The sequence below is a fragment of the Grampus griseus genome, assembly GCF_964374135.1.
Source record: "Grampus griseus genome assembly, chromosome: 8".
Lineage (NCBI taxonomy): Eukaryota > Metazoa > Chordata > Mammalia > Artiodactyla > Delphinidae > Grampus > Grampus griseus.
In genome coordinates this window covers 39714638-39731330 of record NC_139002.1, presented here as the reverse complement: position 1 = coordinate 39731330, position 16693 = coordinate 39714638, and the positions used below count along the sequence as shown (strand labels likewise).

Here is a 16693-nt window from a genome sequence, read left to right as displayed (position 1 = left end):
AAATTTCATTAATATCATCACCTCAAATAGTTATATATTTTTTTCTTATGATGAGAACTTTAAAGATCTACTTGCTTAGCTTTCAAATATACCATACGGTATGGTTAACTATAGGCACTGTGCTGACGTTACATCCCAGAATTTATATATCTTATAACTGGAAGTTTTTACCTTTTGGCCACCTTTACCCATTTCCCTCACCCCACCATGCCCGGCCTCTGTCAACTACCAATCTGTTTTCTGTCTCAGTGCGTTCAATTCTATTAGATAAAACATATAAATAAGATCAGAAGTATTTGTCTTTCTCTGTCTAATTTATTGCACTAAACATAATGCCCTCAAGGTCCATCCATGTTGACACAAATTGCAGGATTTCCTTCTTTTTTATAGCTGAATATCGCTGTAATATTCTTGTAACTTTTCTATAGGTCTGAAAATAATTCAAAATAAAATGTTTAATTTTAAAGAAGAGATGAGGTAAACAAAGCAAAATGTCAATATTGTTTTAAACCCCTAGGTATCTGTTATATTATTTTCTGTAATTTTCTGTATGTTTGAACTAGTTAATCTCAGATGATAAAAATTTTTTTTTTTTAATTTATTTATTTATTTATTTTTGCTGTGTTGGGTCTTCGTTTCTGTGCGAGGGCTTTCTCTAGTTGTGGTAAGCGGGGGCCACTGTTCATCGCAGTGCGTGGGCTTCTCACTATCGCGGCCTCTCTTGTTGCGGAGCACAGGCTCCAGACGCGCAGGCTCAGTAGCTGTGGCTCACGGGCCCAGTTGCTCCGCGGCATGTGGGATCTTCCCAGACCAGGGCTCGAACCCGTTTCCCCTGCATTGGCAGGCGGATTCTCAACCACTGCGCCACCAGGGAAGCCCGATGATCAAAATTTAAAAAGAAATAATATTTAAATACATTGAGTACTTTTTTTTTGCATCTTTACTAGAACATTAAGTTCTCATATCTTTTTTCCCTGGTACCCGGGTCATTGAAACTTTATTCACTGGACAGTTGTCAGATTCTACATTGGATTAATACAAGTTCTTCTTTTGTGTGGTCTAGACGTTCTGGATGTACTAAGGGACTGGATTCTCCACCTCAGGAAAGCGACACTTCAGACTGCTGCTTAGTTGTCTAGTCTGTTCTTCTGGGTATAGTGCTGGCCTCGTGGTTCCTTCAAGCAGCGGTCTCTGTCTAGCTCCCTTTTCACTTCCGCTCTTGCACTTAGCAGGCTGTGTAATATTATATTGTTTACGCCATCATTCTTGACTGAATTAAAGGAGCCCTGCAGTTTCCATCGGAGGCTCGCCACCTTAACTGTATGTTCCCTTGGCTTTCTGCCCTGTAGTCACAAATCCTGGACCATGTGGTCCGGGCTGTTATTCCCCTCCATACGTGAGAGCACTGTGCACTGATGGGCCTTTGTCTAAAGCAGAAAACTGTTAATGCAGAAATGCCAAACAGTTTATTGTTTGGGATGGGTAGTGAAGTATCTGGGGACTCCTTGGGACTCATTTAGAAGATAACACTAGATTATGCCCATTTTATCAAGGAGCAGATATTAGCTCCGGTTGGGTTGTCTTTAAAAGCCAGGCTTAGCTGTGGGAAAAAAGAGAACTGGTGAATCAACTTGGTTTAAAGGAAAAGAAAACTATCATTCCAATTCAGTTTTTTCAGTTTGGGCTACAGAGAGTACTTATATATTTTCACACTGGTTTAAAACACCTGTGCCGTGGGGTCAGTTCCCGCAAAGCAAAAGTGAAGGCCAGAATGGACCATTTGGAACTTTATGTATTTGCTTGTGTTTGAAGCTAGAGGTTGGTTTGAAGTCGCCTGGAGAGGTGAAAGGGGAGGAATTTGTTTCTGTTTTAGAGAGAGAAGTAGTCCTGAGATTCTTGGAATTTTACTCTATTTTATCAGGGTTGGGCTCTCTGAGTATATGGCAAGAAGCGATCCTTTGGGACAGACTTCATTTGATCTTATGTTGGTGTCGAAGGTGCTTGAAACAGATTCAGGCCTGTTTCATCCTTATGAGTTCTTGTTACTATTTCACGTTTATTTTTAAGCGCTGACCACTACCCATCTCTTTCTCTACCGCACAATCAGGGTCCCTTTCTATGTGATTATTCCCATTGAACTTGAGAGTTTATAATACAGTTGTTTTCAGTTTTTTTGGCAACCTTAAAATATAGCAAGAACTTTCAAATTCAGGGCTTCATAGGTTGTATTATGACCTACCTGGATCCCCTGGGTATGTGTATATATATGTGTGAATGGTGTATATATATGTGTGAATGGTATCATTTACATTAAAGTGAAATAGAACTGAGTTTTAGTTTTGCAAAATAAAAACATTTTGCAAACTTTTAAAATATTCTATCGATAGTAATGACTGCTGTGTTCCCTTTCTGCCTCCCAGAAACAGCAAGCCCAGGGCTTACTGTTTTGTTCAAAGAAACTTTCCTGTCTCCCTCCTTCTCTTTCGACCTTCTCTGACCCAACTTTCTTCAATAACCTGTGCTTCTTGCCTCCTCTTCCTCGTGTTTGGAAGGTAAAGATGGAAACCTGGGTTGATACCCCATCTCTATAACGCACGAGTCACGAAATCCTCACTTTCCCCATTTTAAAATGGGGTCAGAGTACACAGCAAGGGGTGGTTCCCTTTTCTTGCTTCTGCTGCCCCTTCACTCTCTTCACTGTGCTGGTTACCAGGTTAGAATCTCTTCCGTTTGAAAATTCCTCTAATGTCCTCCCAGGCAGTTAACTAGATCTTTCTATTGGTGTGTTGTTAAACTTGCGATTTTGGTGAGTTGCATTAACTTCTCAGGAAGCCTGATTCCTGCGCTACCCTCACAGTTGCATGTAGCATTTAAATGCAGAAGCAACGCAGATAACCTATTCCCACACAACACCCGGGGAGGGAGGATGCATATGTTTGTCAGAAGATGCTAGGGGCTGGCTCAGAACTCACAGCCCTTCAGATGTGGGCCCTCCTAACCAACTGGGTGATAATAATGAGAAGAATGAAAAGAAAGCTTATCAAAAAAAGAGGGACAGCAAAACGAGGCCAAAGCCCCTCTGGATGGGTTGGACCAGGAGCAGAGAGCCTTGCACTAGCCTTGTACTAGCTAGTGTTGGTGCCACGGAGAAGCTGCTGGGCTGGCCCACCTCCCTGGCTCCCGTCCTGTCTCCCCTCAGGCTGTGTTACCCTCTGGTTCTCCACCAGCTGCGTCTGTGGTACAGGAACAGGTTTTAGCTGGGCTGACACTTAGGAGAAGGGGTGACCCGCGCCCTAGGCTCCAGACCGGGGCCCGGAGAGTGGGTGGAGGGACGTCTGTGATGTGGGTCACTTGTTAGCAGATGTTGCAGCTGCTGCCATGGAGCCCCCGGAGCACATGTTTCCTGCCCATCTTTCATTCTATCCGGCCAGACACATATGGAAAGCCCACAGCTCAGTCTGCACTCTCAGCTGGACAGAAGTGGTGGTATTGTTCTTGGTGTAAAGCCAAAACTTATTTCTTGGTTTCTGTACAGTTGTGAAAGGCAATGCAGATCTCACTTAAAGCTACTCCCTAGAAAGAAATGAGTGCCCTCATTCAGCCAACATGCGGCAGAGCGGAGTGGAAAGGGCATGGGACCAGGCTGGAGGATCACTGTGGATTAGGGACTCTGTTTCCTCAGCTGGGATAGTGGTATCTGACAGGGAGCGCTTGACTGTTAGTTGAGATACTATTTATCATAGTACTTGGGAACGTTTAAAGCACTCAGACAGGTGTTATTTATTTGATACAGGGTGCTCTATGAAGTTGAGAGGGAGGGAAGGAGGGACGGAGGGAGAGAGAGAGAGAGAGATAGAGAGAGAGTGTGTGTGTGTGTGTGTGTGTGTGTGTGTTCACTCTGCTAGTCAAGAGTTGAGATATTACTAGAGGAGATAAGACGTGCATGTCTGTACAACATGGTTGAAGGTGATTCTCTGTCTCTGATGGCTTTAAAGGGCTCTGGGAGTTGAGTGGGGACGGTTTCATGCAGAGGGTGATATCTGAGCTGGGCTTTGAAGGATGGGCCATGGAGGTGGACATGGAGGGGCATTGACTTTAACAAGTATTGGAGAGGGGGCCCCCTGGGCAGAGGGATTGATGTGAGGAAAGGCACAGATTTAGGAGCAGATGGGGCCTGCGCAAGCCACAGCAATAATTGGGTTGGACTGGAGCATCGGTTCGGATTTGTCTTCTGGGTGGCGGGGAACCAATGAAAAAATGTTGAGTCAAGGGAGTGTCAAGATCAGAACTGAGCTTGAGGGTCAATGATCTGGCAACAGTTTAAAAAGGTGGACGAAGGAGACCAGAAGCTCTCCTTACTGGAAGACTGCTAGGAAAATATATAAAACACCTGTTTGCCTCCCAAAATTATTGGTTTTTTCTTCCAGTTTTACTGAGGTATCATTAACAGACAGCACTGTATAAGTTTAAGGTGCACAGGGTAATGATTGGACTTACATGCATCCTGAAATGATCACCACAGTAAGTTTAGTGAACACCCGTTGTCTCATACAGATACAAAATAAAAGGAAAAACAATTTTTCTTTGTGATGAGAACTCTTAGGATTTGCTCTCTTCAGCACTTTCATATAGAACGTACAGCAGTGTTCATTCTATGTGTCATGTTGCACGTTATGTCCGTAACACTTATTTACCTTCTAACCGGAAGTTTGTACATTTGACAGCCTTCATCCGGTTCCCCCGCCCCCCATCTTCCACCTCTGGTAACCACAAATCGGATCTCTTTTTCTATGAGTTTGTTTGTTTGTGAAGTACAATCAACCTACAACACTGTGCTAGTCCCTGGTGCGCAACATGGTGATTTCGACATTTTTATCCATTACAAAATCATCACCCCCCAGTATCATTTTGAAGAGTAAATGAGATAAAGGATGTGGAGTTAACATTTGGAGATGAATCACGATGGTCCAGGTCCCGAACATCCTAGCCGCATGGCTGCAGCTGAGCCTCCTGACATGTGCTTTTCGGCCAGGTTAGGCTGTCAGGCCCTGGGTGAAGGTGTAGGGCTGCACAGCCCAGCTCGGGCAGGTCCTGGCACCCTCCCGCTTGGACCTCCTGCAGGTCCCTCCCTTTACTCCTACCCCTGCCTGGTTCTTGACTTCCTTTGTTTCCCGTTTCTGGCCTGGGAATATCCAATACCCGGGGCTTGATCTGCTCCTTTTCTCCGATTTGACCTTGACCCTTGCTAGGAAGCTCTGCCCATGCTGGTTAGTTGGAGTAACCGAGTGTTCAAACCACCCTGCTCCACCAGGCTCCTGGGACCTCCTCCAGCTCGGCCTTGTTGGAGTGACTGGTCCAGAGAGGAGCATTTTAAGAGACTGAGAGTTAGACACACATTCAAATTCTGATGCTACCACTGACTTCCTCGGGTGAGGGATCGCTGAATTACTGTGAGCTTCGGTTTCCTCCAGGGTAAAATGAAGATAAGACCCATCTATCTGTCTATTCCCCTCCCTCGATTTGGTTGTGAGGTTTAAATGAGGTAATGTAATGATTTAAAGGTGGTGTGGTGTCCTGTGAATATCGGTTGTCTTTTCTTCTCATCTTCCATTCCAGATGAAGAATGTCTACTTAGGAGCTCAACGTGTGCTCAACCTCTGTCTGTAGACTCTGTTAAATTTCCTTTCTTCTTCGTTTGCAAAAGCTTTGGTGTGAAAAAATTGAGTTATTTATGCTCCAGCAGTTTCCATCACTGCCCTGGGGGAGGCCCCTGACGTCCCAGGAAAACTCGAAGCACTTTTCCTATGGAAAGAAGGTTACTAGATGCTGGCTACATGCACGAGGACTGCAGGCCGGAAGGGTTTCCATGAAATCCTAACAGCATTGTCCCTTTTCAGGAGAATGTGTTTGGACAGCAGCTTGCCAGAAACCATCCATCTATAACCTGGGGCCTGTCTGTCCTTCTTACAGTATCTGCTGTTTTATGCCCAGTAAGCCTTGGTGTCTGGACCTCATCAGAAGCATTTGACAGAGGAATACTGATGCAAGAGCAAAGTGAGGCTAGCCCCGGGGTCCTGTGCTATCCTGATTGCTCTAGTTTTTATAAAACGTAGGAACTCAAGTTTAATGGGGTAAGAGTTGGAAGGGACCTTAAATGTCTTTCCCACCCCCAACTCATATTTAAACCATTCCTGGTTGGCAAGAAGTTACCCTATTAGAGGATGCTTTCAGAAAGTGTGTGACTTTTCACAGTCGTCTCCAAGGGCTCTATCTGAGAAGTCCCTTCTTGACGTCTGTGGGCATAAAGACACCTGACGAAGAAGAGGGGGTGCTCAGAACCTGGCCTGTTGCACCCCCTTCACCACAAGAATCTACTCTCTAGACAACATACCCATCACTACCCTCTCCTGTCACAAGTATAAAGGCCGACCCCTCACCAGAGGAGGGCGACCCTTTGAGGCTTTTTATGTCCCTCATAAAGGGACCAGGGAAGTCCAGCTCAGTGTCTTCCTACTGTCCTGTCCTCTCTGCAGGGTGGGAGGGAGAATGGTGGGCACCCCCTCCCCCATCTCTGAAGCTGTAACAGAATCTGCTAGCCACTTGGTACAGAAGGATGTCCCGTGTGCAACTGCCGGGAACCAGGTAACACTACTCAGAATCTAGACATTAACGTCATCCCCATTTGGAGATCCCTGGCTTTGTAAGTAAGTGACCTGAGGTCACCCGGCTGTGAGGGTCAGAGTTAGGTTTAGATGCAGCTAACATCAGAGCCCAGGCACTTGGCACTCTCCCACTGTGCAGGCTGTGGAAGAGAGTGTGTCAGCTGTCCCCCAGCAGCTGTGCCTGGAAGGGACACATGTTCCTGTACCTGCTTGATGGGGCAGGGGAGTGGGGCTGGGCTCAGGGCTGTCAGGACAGGCTCGGCACCAGGCCCTCTGCCTACTGGCAAGGAGGGGAGACACGGCTTCAGCCCTGCACCCTGAAAGTCCTACTGGCCTGTTTTTCACGGTGGCCCATGTGAGTCGGGAGGCACTCAGGGGCATGAAGAATCTTCCAGGTAGTAACGGTAGCCTTTGCAGAGCGATGTGGTTCTCAGTTTGCAGAGGAGAAAACCGAGGTCCAGAGCTCCTTCCCAGAAGAGCAAGTTAACGGCAGAGCCTCGAGTGGGACCCAGCTGTCCTGGTTTCCCATCCTGCGCCCATCTCCCTGCCTGCAGGCTCGCAGTTTGGAGCATCTGCCTTCTGAATGGAAACCACTTGGACCGCAGTTTGGGCCTGTGCCTTCTTTTTTCTTAGAGGAGTTGGAAAACGGTCGATTTGCCGTCCAGTGGTGTATTACCAAATGTTCCGTCAGCATTCTCGTCCTCAGGCTGAATGTCCTTTGTTCCTTTGCTCTAAAAATGACTCCTTTTCTGGTTCAATTTTCTGCATTGACTCTCCTCCTTGCTTCCTACTCCCCGCCCTATAACCCTCTCCTTTCTCTCAATCCTCACCCCAAATTAAACCAACTCAGCGTGTTTCCTTTGCACTTTTCCTTTATGATGGTTTCACTTCTTTCGAGGGTTTTTCCCCACCTGAGCCCAAGCTGCTGTCACAACCAGTGTTGGCCAGAAAGCTCGCAAATATTCAGCTTTACTGCAGACTTGGGGGTTTGGTTTTGGTGCCGGCCTCGCTCCTGTAGTGGTGTTTGGTGACTTAGCAAACACCTGAAAGTCTGAGGCAGGGAGGGAGGGATTATGGGTGGGGCAGGAGGGGTCCAGACACCTGCACTTTCATTTACTTGGAACAATCTGTTCTTGCTTCTCAGGTACCCAAATAAGCTGCTTCTCCCCCAGTTCTTTCTCGTGGCGTCAGGCCTCCTTCGTGGACTCTTATTGCTGGGCAGCCGTCCAGCAGAAGGACTCCTTGCAGGGTGACTCTGGAAACCTTCCATTGTGTCTGCATAAGGTAACTGGGGACATTGCAAATCTAACCTGTTTGCTTTATAGACGCGGGAACTGAGGCCCAGAGAGGCTGCACCAGTCCAAAGCCACATGGATGCCTGTGGCCAACCAGGGCTGTAACTCAGATCGTAAAACTGTAGCACATTAAAATCAGAAGGAACCTCAGAGATTACCTGGTCCAGCACCTTCCTTGAGGAGATGGGAAACTGAGGCACTCCTTGATTTTAGCTCCATAGTGGCCGGCACCTCATGTGTCTCGGTGGCCTTTCTACCCTTGATGCCCAGTGGTGTCTGAACCATACGAGGCTCTCAGTACATTTTTTATGCCTCAGTGAGCTTTGTTAGAGAACAGCAGAGTTGGGAATCAGAGCTTGGACCAGCTCCTATTCCACCACACACAGGGTCTCTTGAAAAAAGTAAAGACCAACGTAGAGGTCAGCAGCTTCCAGCGCATGTGTTACTGCAGCATCGAGAAGCCCAGGGATGATTCCATCTGGGGGTATTGATCGCAGCACAGCTTTTGGAATACATGCCTTTGCTTTCTGATGGGTCCACATGCTGCAAGGAAGGGGAGCTGCTACCTGGGAGACTCCAATGTCCTGCAGAGAAGAGGAGCAGGTCAGCAGCTCCGTGGTCGGGAGATTGTGGAGGCAGGGCTCACAAAGGCTGGGCCGTGTGGAACTTGGGCCAGATTTGGCAGGTTTGTGCAGCAGGACGTTCTCTGCGTAATGAAGCAGCTCCGCTGGGTCTTCTCCGTACTTGTGAAAGTAGGACTTTGTTTCAGCCTGTCATTACTTTCAGCCACTGGTTCTTCTGTTCATCATGCAAATGAATAGAATGTTTGTGCATCTTCAGCGTCCACCAAGGAAAGCATGGAATGTTAGCTTTTTTATTTCTTTATTTTTGGCTGCGTTGGGTCTTCGTTGCTGCGTGCAGGCTTTCTCTAGCTGTGGCGAGCGGGGGCTATTCTCTGTTGTGGCGCGTGGGCTTCTCATTGCAGTGGCTTCTCTTGTTGCAGAGCGGGCTCTAGGCATGCGGGCTTCAGTAGATGTGGCACATGGGCTCAGTAGCTGTGGCACGTGGGCTTAGTTGCTCTGCGGCATGTGGGATCTTCCCAGACCAGGGCTCAAACCTGTGTCCCCTGCATGGGCAGGCGGATTCTTAACCACTGTGCCACCCAGGAATTCCCGGTGTGTTAGCTTCTAAAAAGCCAAAGACTGATGTTTGTTTGACTCTCTCCTGCCTCGACCTGTTGCTGAACAGTCAGCATACTTCTTTTTTAAAAAGAACAGTTTAAGTCCTTTGCTGTGACTCAGGCTTGTTTCCCTCATGTTTATGTATTGCGTGCCATTTGGCACAATGATGCCCTACACTGACTCCTTTCTTCTTTGGGGTTGGGCTTTTCTCTTTGACTTTCGGCCTTAGCGTCAGTTGGGTCCTCATCGACTTTGCATGACATAGTAGCCCAGGCAGCGAGTGATAAGGATCTTCCATATGAATGGGCACAGTTCTAGAAACTGAACATCTTTGTTTGCAAATCTAAATGCATGCTGTTGTAGTTTAAATCTGTTTGTTTTAATGGTCTTCTGAGAACGGAAAGTTGTAATCAGTGGCCGGGCTGGAGATTGACGGATCCACGGAAGAAGAATGTATATTCTGGGATTGTCCAATGTAAGAGTTGACAGGGACGTTAGCGACTGCAAAACCTTCAGAGCAGGAAGAAATTCAAAGATTGTCATCCACGAATGCATTTTACACGTGAGGATAAGGACACCTTGAGAGGTCACGCCCAGGAGTCACAGGACTAGTTGCTGGCTGTAAGATGAGAATCAGGTCTCTGGGCTCCCACTGCCCCTGCAGGATAGAGGGGAAGTCTTGTAGAGCAGCGCGGGTAGTCAAGCTTAAGTTTTCGATGTTAGAGAAAGACGAAGGAGCTCTCTTTCTGGTGATGGTAGTCTAGCTTGTTTTGGTGGAAGTTTGGCCGAGGATCTGAGCAGAGTTCTTGCCAGATTCACAGGGCTGGAGACAAAGATTGAATAGCCCAAGTTGGAAGGACCGTGGTCAACACCGTAGGCTTGAAAGGCCATCGCTGAGGAGTGAGGGGTGATCCAGAGTTCAGCCAGCCCTCATAGGGTCTAGAGTCTTGGTTCAGAGCATTTCAGTATCGATCGAATGAAGAAGATTTGGGATTGTCAGTGTCTCTAGTCCACCTGCCAGCCAGAAGCAGAAACAAGCCAGTCCTCCCTGGAGGAAGTAACTTCATCCAGAGCCTCAGATTCTCGCTCCGGTTTTTCACCTGTGATGTTCAGCACTCAATCAAAAATAACCAGAGCACGAGAGAAAACCCAGAACTAGAAACAGACCCACAGGAGATCCAGATAAGGTAGGAGGATCTTACCTGGATACGTGTGACTTTCTTAGCCAGGCCAGATTCTGTAATCACAGCTGCCTTATTTTCACACTGATGCCTTTTCAAGTGGTGTGTGTATGTGAGAAAGTATACACATCGTTAAGATTCACCGTGTTAGCCATTTTTACGTGTGCAGTTCAGTGGCATTAAGTACGTTCACATTGTTGTGCCGCCATCATCACCATCCATCTGAACCTTTTCGTCTTCCCAAACTGACATTCTGTACTCATTAAACACTAACTCCCTGTCTCCCCTTCCCCGACCCTGGCAACCACCACTCTGCTCTCTGTCTTTTTGAGTCTGCCTACTCTAGGTACCTCATATAAGTGGAATCAAATAATATTTGTTCGGTTGTGTCTGGCTTATTTCACTTAGCATAATGTTTTCAAGTTTCCCCTGTGTTGTAGCATGATGCGTCGGAATCCTCTCCCTTTTAAAGGCTGAATAATATTCCATTGTATGTATACGCCACATTTTGTTTAGCCATTCATCCATCAGTGGATACCTGAGTTGCTTCCACCTCCTGGCTTTTGTGAATAATGCTGCTGTGATCATGGGTGGATAGATATCTGTTCGAGTCCCTCCTTTCGGTTCTTTTGAGTACATGCCCAAATGTTGGGTTGTTGGATTCTTTTTCAAGTTTAGAAAGCTTTTCCTGTTGGTTTTCTTTTGGCCTCTCCACACTCAATGGACTCCTGAATCTTCAGCTGGCTGGGACCATCTCCTCCAGGCTCCTCATTTCACAGAGCGGATGCGGAGGACAACGGCAGGCGATTGTCCAAAGTCCCATGGCCAGACGGGTTGAGCACATGGCCTCTATCAGATTTCAGGTGTTTTTCACATGTGAAAAGGTACAGGTTTGATTTATGCGGCTTCAGAAATCTAGACTCTCACCTGTTAGTGAAAGTTACCAGTTGGTGAACTTTAGCTCGGCACCAGGAGGGTCTTCCCAGCAGAAGAGCTGTCCAGTGGGGGAGCCCACTGTTGACCCAGGAGGTCCTTAATTCAGGGTGGACGTGGAGATGTGTGTCGTCTTCCCATATCTTTACTCCTCACTCTGTCTGTGCTTCCGTCATGTAAAAACCCGCCTCCTTAGATTAGTTCTTCGTTTTCGACACCGAGCTACATCATCCCCACCCCCTCATTCATTCAGGACTTTGGTGAGAGTTCATTACCCTAGGGTGCGTCCTCCCAGATACACATCTGATGCACCATTCTCTGTCTCCGAGGACTTGCACCCCCTTGCCACTTGTCACCGTTCCGGCGGCTGCCTCGCTCTGTGTGCCTCATTACCTGGAGCTACGTTAGGACATCCCACTCCCTACTGCCACCTCCTGCCCTCCAAGGCCCTCCGCCACCCCCTTCAGAGCAGACAGAAGCTCGGACACGAGAACACCCTCAGCTCCCTGCCATCACACGTCCCTGCTGTCCCCATGCAGCACCAGCCTTCTCTGTCCTTTTGGTGAATGGATGAGGCCCCTTCTCCCGAGCGAAGCTGCTCTCCTGTGTGACCCACTGTGCTCTGGATCCCCCTCCCCACCTTTCCCCTCTGCATCCTCAACCCGTCCCTTCTCGCAGGCTCTCTTCCCACTGACGTTTTAGCATGTCCGTCTCCACCAAACTGGTCTTGCCCAGGGTCACCTACGACCTCCCTGTTGCTAAGTTAATTCTCACTCTCAGGGGCTTGTGCTACTTGGCTTCTCTCTGACATCCAGTCTGGTGGACCACGCCCTCCTGCAGATGCTCTCTTGACTCTCCGGTTAGAGTCTCCCTTTGTCCATCTCTGAGAAGTTGGAGTTCTGTCCTAGGCCACCTCCTCTGCACCCCCTCCCTGGACCATTCCATGTCCCTGGTTTCAATTTCTTTCCATGGGCTGTTCACAGCCAGGTCTTTGTCTCCAACCCAGCCTTCTCTCTCTCTCTCTTTTTTTTTTTTTTGCGGTATGCGGGCCTCTCACTGTTGTGGCCTCTCCCGTTGCGGAGCACAGGCTCCGGACACACAGGCTCAGCGGCCATGGCTCACGGGCCCAGCCGCTCCGCGGCATGTGGGAACCTCCCGGACCGAGGCACGAACCCGTGTCCCCTGCATCAGCAGGCGGACTCTCAACGACTGCGCCACCAGGGAAGCCCCCAGCCTTCTCTCTTGAGCTCCAGATCCACACACCCAGCTGAACCCTGAACTTGAACACTTGAAGGTCTGGCACGCGACTCCGGCACAGCTTGTCCAGAGCTGAACTTCTGTTTCCTGCCTGTCCCCACTGTGACCTCTAGCTCAATTAATGACACCACCAGCCACCCTGTTACATCAGCCCGAAGTCTGAGGGCCATTCTGACTCATTCTTCACCCCCACATCCTGTCAGTCATGTGGGGATGGAGAAAGTGGCCCCATCGGGTCTGTCTTCATAAGGAGCTCTTAAACTCTTCATCCTTCTTTCCAGCCCCTAGGGCAGCGGCCGTCCTCTTGCCCATCTTGCCGCTGTCATTCCTACTCTCCTTCTACCCCTTTCCACATAATCACAGGTGTTCTTTTTTGCCTGACTGTCATTTCCCTAAACAAAACCCTCCAGTGTCCCTATGAAATGTCTTTATTTCTCTAAAAAAGCAAAACAAAAAGAAACTATTCTGGCTGACAAGTTTCAGTCTCCCTCTGGCTCTTGTGAACCGCCGCAGCCTCACTTCCAAATCCGGTGAACTCCTAATGCATTTTCCCAGTCTCAGCTTAAATATCATTTCCACCTAGAAGCTTCCTCTAAACCTCTAGACTGAGGGTTGTTGCCAGTTCAGACTGCTTCAAGGGCCAGGTGGGCCAATGTGAAGCGTCCAGGAATAAAACTGTGGGCCTGCTGTGTAGACCGTAGACTGCATGCCCTGCCTCAGACATTCAGATCCTAGAAATGGGCCACTGGCCAAGCAGAATATCAACTGCACTCCACGCTGGTCTGTGTTGCGTGGGTGTGTATTCCCAGAGCAGCCTGCACTTTTCCTGGAATCACCCTGGGATATGGTCCTTACTTGCCTTAATTCTCCTTAATTGATTCTTTATTTCCAAGACTCTAAGTTCCACGCAGGCGGAGACCACGACGTGTCTTGTTCATCACTCTACCCCGAGAACAATGCAGTCCACAGTGGGCGATCAGGACACACATATGGAAGGGAGGAGAGGAATGAGGCAGCTTGCAGGTCATGATCAGAGCCAGACATAGGTCTCTAGGAGCATTCTGACTGGTGCTCACCATGAGGGGGTTAGAGGCACAGGGTTTATGTGAACACTTCTCAACGCACTTCCGATGCCAGAGTTAAAACCAGGAGACCCAAATTCCCCTCCCCAAAGAAGTTTCTCAGTGTAATATTGAAGTAGGTATTGGTGTAGTTTATGGCAGTGGTATAATTCATGCTGTCATCCCTCCCCACCTACTTCTTTCATTTCTCCTGCCCTGTTTCTCCTCCCTTTCTCTCCCGCTCCCTTTATTTCTAGTAGCCTCTAGTATCTCTGAGGAGTCGTCTCCGGTGGATATATGGGTGCGTTCAAGGGGCCAGCAGGTGGCACTCTAGGACTGTTTGACAACCGGCCTTTTTTGGGTGTTCTGGTCTCTTTGTTCAAGTTCATAAAGTAAGCAACTGTTAGGCAAGATTTCTTCCTGAAACAGAAAAGCCAGTTTTTGACTGAAAAACAAACAAAAAACAACAAGAAAATAAAATGAACAGAGTTGTCAAATCTTGCTGTATTTCCTTTAAGTGGATTCACAGAAACTTAGTTGCAGGGGTTCTCTGAGGCTTCCAGACCAGTTTTTCAAACCTTAGCATTATCTGTGTGAAAACACAGTGTCCTAGGCCCCATCCAGAACACAAGTTGGAACCTGTGGGGTTAAGGCCAGGAATGTGGTTTTTTATCTACTTTTCAGGAGAGTCTGCTTCTGCTGGGCCAGCTTGGGTTCCAGTGTAGACACCACTCATCTAAACCAGGGTTTCCCAAACTCTGTGCGCACGCAGATCATCTGGAGATCTTATTGAAATATAGACTCAGATTCAGCAGGTCTGATGGGGGCCTGCATTCTGCATTTCTGACAAGCTCCCAGGTGATACTGAGGGTGCCTGTCTGTGGACCACTCTTTGCAAAGCAAAGGTCCAGGGCAGGGGCTGGCAAACTGACATACACGCTCTGGCCAAATCCAGCCCATTTCTGCAGATAGTTTTATTGGAATACAGCCATGCCCATTCATTTACACATTATTACCTGTGTCTGCTTTTATACAATGACTGAGTTGCCTAGTTGTGACAGAGGCCCTATGGCTCACAGGCATTTCCCGTCTGGCCCTTTGCGGGAAAAGGTTTGCCCATCCCTGATCTAGAGCTCTGAAGCCCTCCCAGATGATCCAGTGAAAGAGAACTCCCTGCCTCGTACGACAGTCCGTATCATGTTCGTACAGATCTTTAGGAAGGTTTTTCCTTGCTTCCTTGTAACTTGGTTCTAATTCTCTTGACAGGAATCTTTTCTTCTTTCACACACAAATGCTCTGCTTGCCATCTTCTCTTTGACAGGTCTCTCCTCCTGTTAGGTCCCTTCCAGAATGTCACCCAGCACGAAGCCTGCTGCCTTGGGTGTCTTCCCTTGAGTGCAGAATAGAATGACATACCCCCTTAATTCTCTCTCCTCTGTAAACTGCCCATGGAATGCATCAGCCTTTCTGGGGAGCTCTTCACTCATTGGACTTCCCACAATTGAGGTTATCTTTAAATGCACCACTATCCAAACAACATGCATTCAAGAACCCACATCTTTCACGAATCCTTATATGTCGCTTCCCCTATGGAATTTGTTCTTGGTTTACCTGCTTCCCGCTAACTGACCCTTAAACGTTAGGGTCTCATGTCCTCCCTGGTTCTCTTGCCTTCTTCTCCGTGTTCTCCTTGGACGATCCCAGCCATGTTCTTGGCTTTGACCATCTATAACCTACAAAATCCTTGCGAGGATGGCCAGGTTGTCTTCTTTTTTTTAGTTATGTAGACACACCTCCACCAGGGCAGTGCCTTAACTACACCTCCACCACCCCTGCCTTAACTACAGGTATCTCGCGTTCAGACTCTCATCTTCTCAGGTCTGCCTCACTCCCCTCTGCTGTGAATCTTTTCCTCCTTGTTTCAAACTTTATTTCAACTACTGGTACCACCACCCATGCCCTCATGTAAGCCAGAAACCCAGGATTAGCCTTAGTTCTTCCCCTTTTCCATCCATCACTTCCAACTGGGCACTGGAAGGTATGTTCCCCCTCTGTGTAGTCTCAAGTCTGTCTTCCTCTCCCCACTGCTGCTGCCTTAGTTAATGCTCATCACTTACCCCCTCTTTGCTGCAGGAAGCTCCTGCCTCGTCTCTCCTCTCCAGTGTCTTCCTTTCTCCACGGCTGTAATAATCTTTCTAAAATAAATTCCCATCATGCCCTCCACCGGCGGCTTCCCGTACTGTGGGAGCTTCATAATAAGGTCCCTGCTTCCCCTTTGTATGAGTTACCTAGGACTGCCGTGACAAATGACCACAAACTCAGTAGCTTGAAAGAACAGAAATGTCTTCTCTCCTAGATTTGGAAATCAGGGTGTCAGCAGTCGGTTCCTTCTATGGGGCTCAGAGGGGAGGGTCCATTGCATGCCTCTCTGCTAGTTTCTGGTGGTGGCCGGCAGTCCTTGGCGTTCCTTGCCTTGTAGAAGCATCGCTCCAGTCTCTGCCTCTGTCTTCACGTGGCGTCTCCCCTGTGTGTCTCTGGGTGCTTAGAGGGATACCAGTCACTGGATTAGGGTCCACCTTAAGTAAGTATGACCTCATCTTCGCTAGTTACATCTGCAAAAACTCTATGTCCAAACAGTGTCGTATTCTGAGGTTCGGGGTGGACGTGAGTGTTTCAACCTCCTACACACCCTCCCACCCTCAGCTCTTACCACTTCCTCAGCTGTGGGCTTGCTCATTTCCTCTGGTGCCCGGGATGGGTGAGAATTCACCAGGTAGACAAGGAGAAAGAATTCTAGACAGAGGAAAGAGGATATCTGAAGGGCCACAGAGAGCTGAGTGTTAACATAATAGTGCTTTTTTTTTTGGCTTCATTGGGTCTTTGTTGCTGTGCACGGGCTTTCTCTAGTTGCGGCGAGCAGGGGCTACTCTTCGTTGTGGTGTGCGGGCTTCTCATTGCAGTGGCTTCTGTTGTTGTGGAGCGTGGGCTCTAGGTCTGCGGGCTTCAGTAATTGTGGCACATGGGCTCAGTAGTTGTGGCTCGCAGGTTCTAGAGCACAGGCTCAGTAGTTGTGGTGCACGGGCTTAGTTGCTTGGCGGCATGTGGGATCTTCCCGGACCAGGG

The 16693-nt window shown here is 48.2% G+C and overlaps 1 protein-coding gene across 1 annotated transcript in view; it reads left to right on the top strand.

Annotated features, from left to right (window-relative positions):
- Positions 1-16693, top strand: part of PANX1 (pannexin 1) — a gene marked incomplete at its 5' end in the record, with an annotated part of 34914 nt that overhangs the window by 11998 nt on the left and 6223 nt on the right. Inside the window, one exon of the mRNA XM_082660338.1 lies at positions 7807-7946. Coding sequence (XP_082516464.1) covers positions 7807-7946 — 140 coding nt within the window. The remainder of the gene's footprint in view (positions 1-7806; positions 7947-16693) is intronic.